The sequence below is a fragment of the Cheilinus undulatus genome, linkage group 13 (assembly GCF_018320785.1).
Source record: "Cheilinus undulatus linkage group 13, ASM1832078v1, whole genome shotgun sequence".
Taxonomy (NCBI): Eukaryota; Metazoa; Chordata; class Actinopteri; order Labriformes; family Labridae; genus Cheilinus; species Cheilinus undulatus.
The window spans coordinates 2,843,389-2,856,305 of NC_054877.1; the positions used below are offsets into that span (position 1 = coordinate 2,843,389).

The following is a 12,917-nucleotide window of genomic DNA, read 5'->3' on the forward strand; positions in this document are numbered from 1 at the left end:
TAAAAACAGAGAGGACTACACCTCCTATTAAAGAACTATTAACTATTAATAAAATACTGGGTCCAACTATGCTAAAAAAACACTTTGAGAAATTTGGTGGGAAAAATAAAGACTGCACGTTGCTGTTTTCATCAGGGATAAAATTTCAGCTAAAAAGGACACCATGAATATTTTGTTGTGTGTTCTGAAAGCACAGTAACAGTGAGTCTACAGAGAAAATGTGACAGTCATATCCCTCCTTCTGCTTCCCTGCTGATAAGTATTAAAGAGGAAAGAGGAAACCACGACATCAGCTATATGTCCATGGAAGGTCTCTGCTCCCTTGTTTCACATGGTTTGTGATGATGTTAGTTTCTGCCTTTCACAGTTGATGCATGTATGACTTTTTTTCCTGACTTCCTTCAAGAGCAGTGTATTATCATGAGTGATGTGATCACTTACCATAATCACCAAAGTCAGTTTGGATGCAGAGAAACATCAGAGATCAGTGAAGAGACTTCATCCAGGTAAGATCTGCTCACTGAAACATCTCTGAACTGTCATCTTATTACAAATACAGTTTAAAGGATTTAGATGTTAGACACAGTTTGATGACTTATTAATATAAATCCAAGCGTGTCTCTGTGATAGCCTGCAGGATTGTTTGAGTATCTCTCAGTATCAGCATCCTCCTCCATGATTCAAATGCTGTCAGATCTGAATCTGAAATATTACACTGTTCTGACTTTATAAAACACACTGATGATGACGGTAAACACTACAGAGTAGGGCTGTAACGCTCCACAGAGGTCACAGAGGTCACGGTTCAGTACAGGTTTGGTTTATGGTAACCAAGACTAGGTTAAAGCTAGTATACGGCTGACCACAACTATCTGGGATGTCTGACTGAATTGTGTGTTTAGGTAAAGTGATGAAGAGGCAACATTTATGGAAATGATCTCTCAGAAGAATTTTCTCATATAGTGATTTAATCAGCTGTGAAATGTTTCTAATCTAATAATTATAATTAAATAATAATCTAATTCCTTGTATGACCTGACTATAAAGATTTTAGATGGTACAGATTTTCCTTTCTTAAAAAAATCTGTGATTTACATCTAATTATGAGCTTTTACTTTTACTAGTGTTAATTTTGTGGACTGAAACAACAACTAAAAACACTGATAATTTGTGAATGACCCCCGACATCAGTGTTTGGTGAGTCCCATTCACAGGACGTGAAGTCTGTAATGTTCTCAGATTTACAGACATTTCTAAAGGAAAACATAAGAGTGCTGCATGGCTGCAGCCATGAACATGCACAGTGGATTTTTATTTCTTAACTCAGAGGTGAGGGACCAGACAAGGTGCGGTTCTAAACCTCATATGGCTGAACAACACGATGGACTCCAAGCTCCCTCGCCTGGATGCAGGTCATTGGGGGACCTCATTGGGGACCCCTCCTGCGGCCAGGCCTGGGAGTGGGGCTCGATGGTGAGCGCCTTGTGGCTGGGGCTGCACCCCGTAGGCCATTTGAGGGGGGATGGTATCCCCCTTGTTAGCAAAATGACCAAAATGCGTCCCCCTTGTTAACTTGCCATCCCCTCTCTGTCAGGGCAGAGCAGGGATGCTTAGTTGAATATGTTCTGCCTGACTCATTGATCATTTACAGGGTTTCCCATTTATGTATTAAACTGCAGTGGATTGCCACTGTTTAATTAGCCCCCCTGTTTTCATGTCAGCATTCCAGCATAACTTGTACTGTCCCATGCAGGGCTGGTTCTGCGCATAGGCGATAGGCAATAGGCAGTTGCCTGGGTCGCCACCTGTAGAGGTCGATATGTTGTGAGCTGGGTGGCAGTCGACGGCAGGGAGCTTGGCGGTCCGATCCTTCAGAAGCTTTAGAGGCTGGCTCTAGGGATGTGGAATGTCCCCTCTCTGGTGGGGAAGGAGCCTGAGCTTGTGCGCGAGGTTGAGATTAGTGGAGGAGATAACCACAACAATTGTTCACTTAGTGATATAAGCATGAAATTTGGTACAGTTATAGCCAAAGGCATTCCAAAGAAAATTAGATATGAAGGCATCCTGAATTTTCAACATGGTGCCTATGGCAGCCATTTTTCAAAATGGCCACCAATGATAACCGTTTTCTCATTAATTTTCTTATCAGGGATGATAATAAAGGATGATGAAGAACAAAAAAATGAAGAATAATTATTGTGACAGTATTCATGTGTTACAGACAATGTAATAGAGTGGATGTCGAAGCACAGCCGGGGCACACGGGTGATGCCACTGCTTTGAAACTCAGCATGGGGTTCAATGTCAGCTAAATATATTAGCCATTGATGTCATTATTTCTGTAGCCAGTATCAATCTACTCCTTTTAGTGATAATTTAGTGGTAGCATATAGTCTCACATCTAGTTGATCTAGATCTAGATCTAGTTGCATCTTTAGATATACAGTCATGGACAAAAGTATTGGCACTCCTGGAATTTTTCAAGAAAATACACACTTTCTCCCAGAAATTGTTGCAGTTACAAATATTTTTGGTACACGTGTGTTTATTTCCTTTATGTGCATTGGAGCAACACAAAAAAGCAGAAGAAAAAATACAAAATTGACATAATTTTACACAAAACTCAAAAAATGGGCTGGACAAAATTATTGGCACCCTTAACTTAATATTTGGTTACACACTCTTGGGAAAAAATAACTGAAACCAATCTCTTCCTATAGCCATCGACAAGCTTCTTACACATCTCAACTGGAATTTTGGACCACTCTTCTTTTGCAAACTGCTCCAGGTCTCTCAGATTTGAGGGGTGCCTTCTTGCAACAGCAGTTTTGAGATCTCTCCATAGGTGTTTAATGGGATTTAGATCTGGACTCACTGCTGGCCACTTCAGAACTCTCCAGCTTTGTCTCCAACCATTTCTTGGTGCTTTTTGAGGTATGTTTGGGTCATTGTCCTGATGAAACACCCATGACTTCTGATGCAGACCCAGCTTTCTGACACTAGGCCCAAAATCTCTTGATAGTCTCCAGATTTCATGATTCCTTGCACACAGTCAGTGCCAGAGGCAGCAAAGCAACCCCAAAACATCCTTGAACCTCCACCATGTTTGACTGTAGGTACTGTGTTCTTTTCTTTGTAGGCCTCATTCTGTTTTCTGTAAACAGTAGAATGATGTGCTTTCACAAAAAGCTCTACCTTAGTCTCATCTGTCCACAAAATGTTCTCCCAGAAGGATTGAGGCTTACTCAGGTACATTTTTGCAAACTCCAGTCTGGCTTTTTTATGTCTCTTTGTCAGCAGTGGGGTTCTCCTCTGTCTCCTGCCATAGCGCTTCATCTCATTCAGATGACCACGTATGGTCCCAGCTGACACTTTTGCACCCTGAGTCTGCAGGACAGCCTGAATTTGTGTGGAAGTTGACTGAGGATGTTTATCCACCATTCCGACTATCCTGTGTTGCATCCTTTTGTCCGTTTTTCTCCTCCGTCCACGTCCAGGGAGATTAGCCACAGCTCCATGGTTATAAACTTCTTGATTATATTACACACAGTGGACAAAGGAATTTCAGGATCTCTGGAGATGGTCTTGTAACCTTGAGATTGTTCATATTTTTCCATAATTTTGTTTCTAAGTCCTCAGACAATTCTGGGGTTTTCTTTCTCTTCTCCATGCTTGGTGTGACACACACAGGCACACAACACAAAGGCTGAGTCAACTTTTAGACTTTCTAACTGGCTTCAGGTTTGATTTCTAGATTGCCAGCACCTGTTACTGCCACAGGTGAGTTTAAATGAGCACCACATGCTGGAAATAAAATGATTCACCCACAGTTTTAAAAGGACAACAGTCATTTTGTCCTGCCTATTTCTGAGTTTTGTGTAAAATTATGTCAATTTTGTCTTTTTTCTTCCGCTTTTTTGTGTTGTTCCAATGCACATGAATGAAATAAACATGTATACCAAAAAAATTTGTAACTACAACAATTTCTGGGAGAAATGGTGTATTTTCTTGAAAATTTCCAGTGGTGCCAATACTTTCGTCTATGACTGTAGTTAGATAGCCGCACCTGAATTGACTGGATGTGCCAGCGCGGTAGAGCCAAGCCAAGGGTAACAGAGCTTTACATGACTGCATGTAGTTACTCGGATGGTGTACAGATCACACAGGAATTAAATGTTACAATGTTACAATGTTACAATGTCATTTAGCAGACACTTTTCTCCAAAGCGATGTACACTGGATGAATGATTGGGCTAGATGTAGGTCAATTTTTACATCTGAACCTAGTTGTATCCCATACCTGAATGTGTGTTTCTGCGGTGAGGTGGTAAAAGGATAACCCCTTGGCCTTCACTGTCAGATAATGTTGATAAAATTGTCGAAGAACATCAAACTTGTGCATCTTGATGGTCAAAGTCCATCAACTTCCTGGATAGCTAAGACTGACTGGAAGCTCTGTATTATATGTGGAGAAAACAAGGCTGAGGCATTGACATTGACAACACACAACATTGATCTGAAATTTAATTCAAGTTGCAAGTTTATATAAAACTTAGGGTAAAATGTAAATAGTTCTTTCAGTCTTGTGATAAAAAACACTGATCTGAAACTTAATTTAAGTTTCAAGTTCATATTAAACGTAGTGTAAATTTGAAATGGTTCTTTTACTGTCTCTAATTTTCGAATAAACAGAATATAGCAGGTAGGACTTTTGTTCAAACTGTATCAATTTCAGGCTTAAAAAACAACAACCTCAAACTAAATTTTTATTCCATCTTTCATTGTCACATCACATCCAACAAAAGCATTGTTGTACTTTTTTCAGTGTACCTAAATACCTACACAGGAAAATCTGGGGAGTAATTTTTCCAGAGTAAAAAGTGTTACACTCAAAAATAGTAAAATTTACTATTTATTGAGTATATTTATCACCAGCCACCAGGAGAGTTGGAGTAAAAACACAGAGTAAATTCTGCTGGAATAAAACTTAACCACACCCACTTAAGTATCAACTCAGCTGCCATCACTCATGGACGGTCACAGCTGCAGCTCGTTAGGTGTCCCAGCTGTAGATAATCCTTGGCAATCAAGATCTTCTCACCTGGTGATGAACCTTCAGACACCTGTGTACTACAGCTTCTAGTCAGGTGACTCCTCTTCAACCTTTGATAATCCAGTGATTTTTCACTGAGTTTTCTTTTTCCCCCTTGTGTAACTCCATCCTTTTAGTTCTTTAAGGGGAGGGGCTATTTCAAAATTTTCAAAAAAAAAAAAAAAAAAAAAAGTATGAGACTGTCAGTGCATCTGTTGGCACCGGCAGGCAATGCCTCTGTTATTACTTCAATACGTGGCGAAGCCAATTCGTTGCCTCAGAATATCTCCATCCCACCAGGGAGGGAGTAATCGGCTGGTCTGGATCATGGTCTGGATCCCAGAATGTTAAAAGCGTACTTCCGTGGAGCTCTATGTTTTGTGAGTGCTTTTTTTAGTTTCAGTTATTGTGGTAAGGAGTGATGACAAATGGCTCCAAGCCAACTTGTATAACTTTGACAAGAGCTTACACAGAAAGTATGATAAACTATTATATAGTCTCAACCACAGATACAGTCATGTACAGACAGGGTGGTCTGCAACATTGACCCCCTCACTTATGGTGTCACACTTCAAAAAACACTTCTCACTAAAAACATCAACTGATAAACTAAACATGCATAATAACAACTTTGCCATGAACATGAACATTATAAAAAATTATGCATGTTTAGTCTATTAATTGTTTTTAGTAAGAAGTGTTTTTTGAAGTGTGACACCATGAGTGAGGGGGTCAATGTTGCAGACCACCCTGTCTGTATGTGACTATACTTACAATACGAAACTAGAAAAGCAATCAAAAACCATAGAATTCCACCATTAGCCATTCCTCTCAACAGTGAAGAGTCCCTTGATAACACTGCTGGAGCCAGACAATGAACCAGATCAGCTAGTCACTCCCTCCCTGGTAAGATAGAGACATAGTAAGGCAAAATATTGGCTTCACCACATGTGGAAGTCACGATGGAAACATTGCCTGCCGGTGCCAACAGATGCACTGACAGTCTCATACATGGTTTTATGAACATTTTTTAATAGCCCCTCCCTTTAAAGAAGTAAACATAGTTATCTCAGCTTAACATGATCATTGCATCTTTCAGCTGAATAGTACAAACCACCATTTGATTTAGTAATGTCAACATTTTTTGACAAAACATAAAAGAATAACTATTGATTGCTAAAAGGTTGAAGTAGAAACAACATCCAGGTTTACTGTGCAGGATCATAAATCGGTTTGCATGATTTTTTTTCAGTAAGGTTCGCTAATTGGATTTTATAGTGTAAGTTTGGGGCCATTTGTAAGATTTGGATTAGCTAGAGTTTGACATGACACACAAACACCACAGGCATACAGAGTGAGTAAATTCTTTGCCATCAAACATTAGCTTGATCTTAACACCTGCTAAAAACTGAATTCAGATAATCCATTTAATGTTTTCTTACCTCTGCCAAGGAGGTTATGTGATCGGCAGGGTTTGTTGTTAGTTAGTTAGTTAGTTTGTGTGTTAGCAACAAAACTAAAAAAAAACTCCCCAAAAAGTTTTGGAGTTTATAGCGTTTGAAAGACGCACGCCTGGTCGATGAGACGAGTTGGAGCGTAACAGAGAGAAAGACAGCGAATTGTAGTGAGAATACTCACAATGCTGGGAGGAATAGAGAAATATTCACCTTCTGCCATGACTTGATGAGACCCTGGGTGAGACTGTCAGTGCATCTGTTGACACTGGCAGGCACCATGAGTCCACCTTTGTCAAAGCCTCACCATGTTTCTACGAGAGGGAGTAAGATGGAAATAAATTTACAGTGAGGTGTGCTGTTTTGCTGTAATTTGCAATAAAAATCTGCAAATAAACCTTTTAAGAAAAAGTGTAAATAAACAATGAAATACTGCTAATCTTAATTTCCAAGAGTTTATTGAGAAAAGAACGGATCTATAATTAATGGTGAGAATTACTCTGTAGTGAGTACAATTGCAATAGAGTTGTTTTGATTTTGTTCATTGTGGAGTACAAAATCATCATTTAGAGTTAAATAAAAACAGTTGTTAGAGTAAAAACAACTCTGAAAACATTACTCTGCAAGCAGAGTGAATTTTTATTCCAAATAGACTAGGACCAAATGTTATATTTTTCAGAGTAAAATTTTACTCAATTTGAGTAAAATTTACTCAGGTAAATTTATTGTGTAAGTAAAGATGTTTTTTTCACTTTACAGGAACTTAAATTCTAAAATCATTTTATTCATGCAATGTTTTTGTCTAAATCTTGATCTCTGTGATTTCAGGTTTCACTCTAAAGAATGGCAAACATCTCTGATAACACCACCCTCCTGAATGAGGATTATGACAACCTCTTCTTTATCAGGCATGTAGTGACATACATCATCGTTGGTATCGGTCTCCCTTTGTTACTCATGGCCATCTATGCTCTCTACTCTCTGGTATGTGTCTTTATAATATATATTATGTGTTATGTCTTTATTTATTTATTTGTTTATAAAATGTAAATTATATAAAAATGTCTTTGATGATCTGAAACATTTCAGTGTAACAAATATGCACAACCAAAAAAAACAGAAATCAGGAAGGGGTCAAATACATTTGAAGGTACTGTCTACCTGTATGCAGGTAGGACTGATTCTTGCTTGTTTATTTCATTATTATGTCCAGAGAAGGCTCATGGGCTAGACATTCCTACTGTTTACATGGTGATTTAAGATAATGATGGACAGTTTACAAAGTCAAATATGCTCTAAGGTTTGGGACAGCTGATTGGGCCGTGGTCGGCCATCATGTCCCCTACACTACACCAGAAACAGCGTACGATGGAGCTGAAAGTTGGCCTGACTTCAAAGTGAGTCGTGTTACTCAAACATGGTGTATGAATCAGGAGAAAACTGTACAGTGCACTACTGGTTAAAGAGGATGCTAATCCATAAGTAGCATGATGCTAACAGAATACAATAGAAAATCTCATAGAGAAACCTATCCACTGGTCCATCAGCTCCCTGATCCCCTGTTTTTTATTTCTACACACTACTGGGTCTATCTATCTGATTAGCTTTTTTACTGACTACCATAAAAGGTGATGCTCGTCCCATAAACTTCAGCTGACTTTTAAAGTCATACTACCACTGAGCTAATCTTTATTTCTGTTGTAGTTCATGTAGATCCCATCAGTGATGCTCAGTAGGTACAGGGAGGAGAAGCTGACAGCTTGTGTAAATAAACTCCAGACATAGAGAATGAGATTTGACTGAAAATGTAGACGAGGCTGTTACTGCAGTAGCTGTGCAGAGGTTGATGTCCGTTCTGGATGGAGGACTTCAGAACGTGTTTATAACTTCTTATCTTCTGTTTCTGTTTCTATATTTTCCTCAGGTAAAGAATGGTCAGGTGGCTCCAATCTACATCATCAACCTTCTCATATCTGACTTCATTCAGCTCTGCTGTATGATCGTTCAGGAGTCCAAACCTGAGGAAGAGATGACAAAGAACATTGTGGTCCGTACTTACAGATGTGCCGGATTAACTAGTGTTGGCTTCATGGTGTGTATTTCACTGGAACGGTAACTATCTATTTAAATATTATTAAATATAATATTTCTGTAGTATTGTGTATCTTTTCAGAGATAATATTTCCATCCTGTTTTGCAGATATTTGGTCATCGCCCACCCACTGTGGTACCGCTTCAGACGAACCATCAGGATCTCTGTGGTGGTCTGTGTTGTAGTCTGGATCATACCTCCCTTCTGTTACGTTGCTGTGTTCCCCTGGGTTACTATGGTTGTAAAACGAATCATCTTCACCATCTTGCTCATCATTCCCTTCCCACTGTTCATTTTCTTCCTAATTGGGACCCTCAGAGCTCTCTCTACTTCTGTCTCAGTCCCCTCTGATGAAAAACAGAGAATTGTGGCAATCTTAGTCCTGGTGCTGCTGATTTATACTCTGCTGTTCCTGCCCAGTATTATTTGGCTCATTGTGAAAACATACATCTATAATTACACTCTAGATGTCCTGTCCCTCATGTCTGTAAGGCTGAGTCCACTTGCAGACTTACTTCTGTATGTTTTCATCAAAAAAGAGACCTTTGGGAAGATTTGGACCTCTGTGTGCTGTTGCAGAAAGGAGAACAATGACACCAACAACATCAACACAATCAGTCTAGACCACATTTAGACCAGTGGTTATCAGTTAGGGGGGCGGAGCCAAAAAGTAGCTCATTGATCTGTTTTCAGAAGGTCACAGATATGGGGGCCAGAAGTTATGGATGTCTGAGTGAGCCCATGTACATCCATCTGACTACCAGAAAAAACATATTGTCCAGTCATATTTTTTAATTCCCACCCTTTGCAGCTATAACAGCTTCAACTCTTCTGGGAAGACTTTCCACAAGGTTTAGGAGTGTGTTTATGGGAATTTTTGACCATTCTTCCAGAAGCGCATTTGTGAGGTCACACGCTGATGTTGGATGAGAAGGCCTGGCTCTCAGTCTCCACTCTAATTCATCCCAAAGGTGTTCTATGGGGTTGAGGTCAGGACTCTGTGCAGGCCAGTCAAGTTCATCCACACCAAACTCTCTCATCCATGTCTTTATGGACCTTCCTTTGTGCACTGGTGCACAGTCATGTTGGAACAGGAAGGGGCCATCCCCAAACTGTTCCCACAAAGTTGGGAGCATGGGATTGTCCACAATCTCTTGGTAGGCTGAAGCATTCAGAGTTCCTTTCACTGGAACTAAGGGGCCAAGCCCAGCTCCTGAAAAACAAGCCCACACCATAATCCCCCCTCCACCAAACTTTACACTTGGCATAATGCAGTCAGGCAAGTACCGTTCTCCTGGCAACCGACAAACCCAGACTGGTCCATCAGATTGCCAAATGGAGAATTGCGATTCATCACTCCAGAGAACACGTCTCCACTGCTCTAGAGTCCAGTAGCGGTGTGCTTTACACCACTGCATCCAATGCCTTGCATTGCACTTGGTGATGCATGGCTTGGATGCAGCTGCTCGGCCATGGAAACCCATTCATGAAGCTCTCTACCACTGTTCTTGAGCTAATCTGAAGACCACATGAAGTTTGGAGGTCTGTAGCCATTGACTCTGCAGAAAGTTGGCGACCTCTGTGCACCATGTGCCTCAGCATCCACTGACCCCGCTCCGTCATTTTACGTGGCCTACCACTTGGTGGCTGAGTTGCTGTCATTCCCAATGGCTTCCACTTTGTTATAATACCACTGACATTTGACTGTGAAATATTTAGGAGCGAGGACATTTCACCACTGGACTTGTTGCACAGGTGGCATCCTATCACAGTACCACGCTGGAATTCACTGAGCTCCTGAGAGCGAGCCATTCTTTCACAAATGTTTGTAGAAACAGTCTGCATGCCTAGGTGCTTGATTTTATACACCTGTGAACATGGAAGTGATTGGAACACCTGATTTACATTATTTGGATGGGTGAGTGAATACTTTTGGTAATATAGTGTATGTCAGTTAACAAATGCTAAACAGAGCTAGCGAGCTACACATGCTAACATTAGCTTTGGATGCTAGCCTAGTGTGCATCCTTGTTTTATGACAACAACAACAGTTCTAACATGTAAACTTACTTCCCACACATGTATAAACTTAATCTAAATGTGTATGATGCCTGTGCACTTCTCTCTCACCTGTAAACATAACAGAAAGACAGTCTTGTTTGAGAACTGGTGTCTAGTGCTTCTTTACAGACCGTCTAATGCAATAATACAACTGGGGCCTGTACAACGAAGCTGGATTTTCTCTTATCCAGATAACTTCAGAATTAACCCTGGATTTTCTGTACGACAAAGCTGGTTCAGCATAAGTTACCGGGATAAATCATCGTGGTAACTTATGCTGAATGGCTAACCTGCTCCGGAGCTGGTTATGTTCTGGATTAGAGATCACCGAGAATAAAAGCACCGCCTCCTGACCAATCAGTTCTCTTGGAAAATGGCCTGCCCATTCTTAGAAGATCCTGGTTGGTGCACGGAAAAAGAGAAGAGTGCTTAGGAGAGAAAGAATCTTTAGGGATAGATGATAATTAATTCCGGTGATTTCATCCATACAGCAGAGACAGTGTGAAGAAATAAAGCCTTGTCACCCGCCGCTATGTTTTTATATTTGATCTTCTGTTCCAAGTCTTTTTTGCTCCACTAGGATTGCATCTGAAATAATGGGGTTAATAATAATGGTCACACATTATGTCCTTTGCACACTGGGTCCAATTATTTCGTCCGAATTTTTTCGCACGTTAAAAAAGAAAATCGAGCTCATGTTGCTCCAATGAAGGTTGCACACTGACGCCGAAATTTTTGTCCGTCATTTCTTGTCGGAACAGGCTCGATTTTGTGCGAAATTTCACATCAGTCCAAGTTATTTAAATGGGTGAGTGATGATTTAAAACAGTGTCCACTGCTTCCTCCTCGCTTGCTCACCCTCACCAGACCTCTCCTCCCCCTCTCTCGCCCTGAAACCTCACTTTAAACACCAAAGTTTGCTCATGTATTATGTGGATATAAACCATGGAAGTATAACAGATGGGTGATAGATGATTCAGATCAGCGCCCATTGCTTTCTCTCTCTCTCACTCACCCTCATCCAACTCATCCCTCTCTCCCGAAACCTCACTTTAAACCCCATAGTTTGCAGGTGTGTCATGTGGATATCAGCGATGGAAATATAACAGATAAAGAGGCTACATTTGTAGCCTACACACAGCTCATAACAGAGACTGAATAAAAAAAGTTTCCCTCCATCTGTCCAACTTGTCTCTGCGCTATGACGCATGGGCAGGTGCTGAATGGAGCTTTCTGTCAGGATGGATCCAGCGGGATTTTAAAGGAGTGACAGAGACGCAGGCTCACAGTACTAAAATATTTGCCACCTTTTACGAATTTTCGCAGTGAAGGCAAATAAAAAGGCATCAGATCCAGTGTGCAAGGTCCGAGTGAGTGACATTTTTTTGGGATTACGGATCGGAAAATAACGGACAGTGTGTAAAAACCTTATCACTGGAATATGGATTAATGGAACGTGCGAGGAATTAATATTACAACACAAAATTCGCCGAGGAAGCTCTGCCCAAAAAATATGTGTCTTAATAAAGTGAAACTGAGTAATCAGAGTGCTGTCAGTTTATATTGTCCCATAAATTAATTTTGTATAGTCTGACGAATTTATGCATTAACAGAGTCAGCAATTTTCTGCCAGCATTCATTCCTGGCTTTTGCTGCGGCGACAGTGTTGCTTCTGGCCTGGATGATTGATTTAAATTCCTCCTATTTTTGAAGAATGATTGTCTGTTCCTCCATTGAAAAGATGCTGCTCTACAGGCTTTCTCCATGTTTGTGATTGGTCAGACGCTGCAAACACCACCCCTTTTATGTGAGCGCGCACTGATCCAGATTGGAAAACCCTGGCTGCAATTAGCGAGTTGATAACCAGCTTCGTCGTACAGCTGATCCAGATTGCAAATGTCTTGATAAGTCAATCCAGCTAGCAGAGAGATATCCAGGGCTTGTTAATCCAGCTTCGTCGTACAGGCTTCTGAGCTTCCTTCCTGCTAAGCCAGGAGAGCAGCATCAGCTGATAACAAAACAGTGCGACTACTGACACCTACTGGTCAAAATGAATATCATCCTGAAGGTACATTAGGCTTAAGCAGGTGAGTTTATCTTGTTTAAAGTGACGAAGAACATCTAAATAAATTTAATTTAACTAGAAAAATTATGGTGGTGGGGGGGACCAATTTGATAACAGACACTGATGAACAACAATCCTGGGCATTGTCCTACT

General features: G+C 40.6%; 1 protein-coding gene and 1 long non-coding RNA gene across 3 annotated transcripts in view; both read left to right on the forward strand.

The window, feature by feature from the left end:
• Nucleotides 1-314: 314 nt before the first annotated feature.
• Nucleotides 315-9,545, forward strand: LOC121520111 (G-protein coupled receptor 4-like). 2 transcript variants are annotated; one of them, XM_041803390.1, is made up of 4 exons: nt 315-506; nt 7,375-7,530; nt 8,471-8,658; nt 8,747-9,545. In XM_041803390.1, the coding sequence occupies exons 2-4, from the start codon at nt 7,390-7,392 to the stop codon at nt 9,270-9,272; spliced, it is 855 nt and encodes a 284-aa protein (XP_041659324.1). In that variant the 5' UTR covers nt 315-506; nt 7,375-7,389; the 3' UTR covers nt 9,273-9,545. The 2 variants fall into 2 exon arrangements, with proteins under 2 accessions (XP_041659324.1, XP_041659325.1); XM_041803391.1 differs by lacking the exon at nt 315-506 and adding an exon at nt 7,847-7,943 and having other exon boundaries at nt 7,392-7,530.
• Nucleotides 9,546-10,469: 924 nt separating this feature from the next.
• The window catches only part of LOC121520118, a 4,060-nt gene continuing 1,612 nt past the window's right edge, over nt 10,470-12,917 (forward strand). The window contains exon 1 of the long non-coding RNA XR_005992763.1: nt 10,470-12,917. This exon is cut by the window's right edge and continues 1,393 nt beyond it. This is a non-coding gene — a long non-coding RNA (uncharacterized LOC121520118).

Excerpts from the sequence above, each read along its gene's own strand:
- LOC121520111 (XM_041803390.1), top strand. The coding sequence starts at position 7,390 with ATGGCAAACATCTCTGATAACACCACCCTCCTGAATGAGGATTATGAC. Across the intron at positions 7,531-8,470 it reads TCTATGCTCTCTACTCTCTG|GTAAAGAATGGTCAGGTGGC; the intron begins GTATGTGTCTTT and ends TATTTTCCTCAG. Across the intron at positions 8,659-8,746 it reads GTGTGTATTTCACTGGAACG|ATATTTGGTCATCGCCCACC; the intron begins GTAACTATCTAT and ends CCTGTTTTGCAG.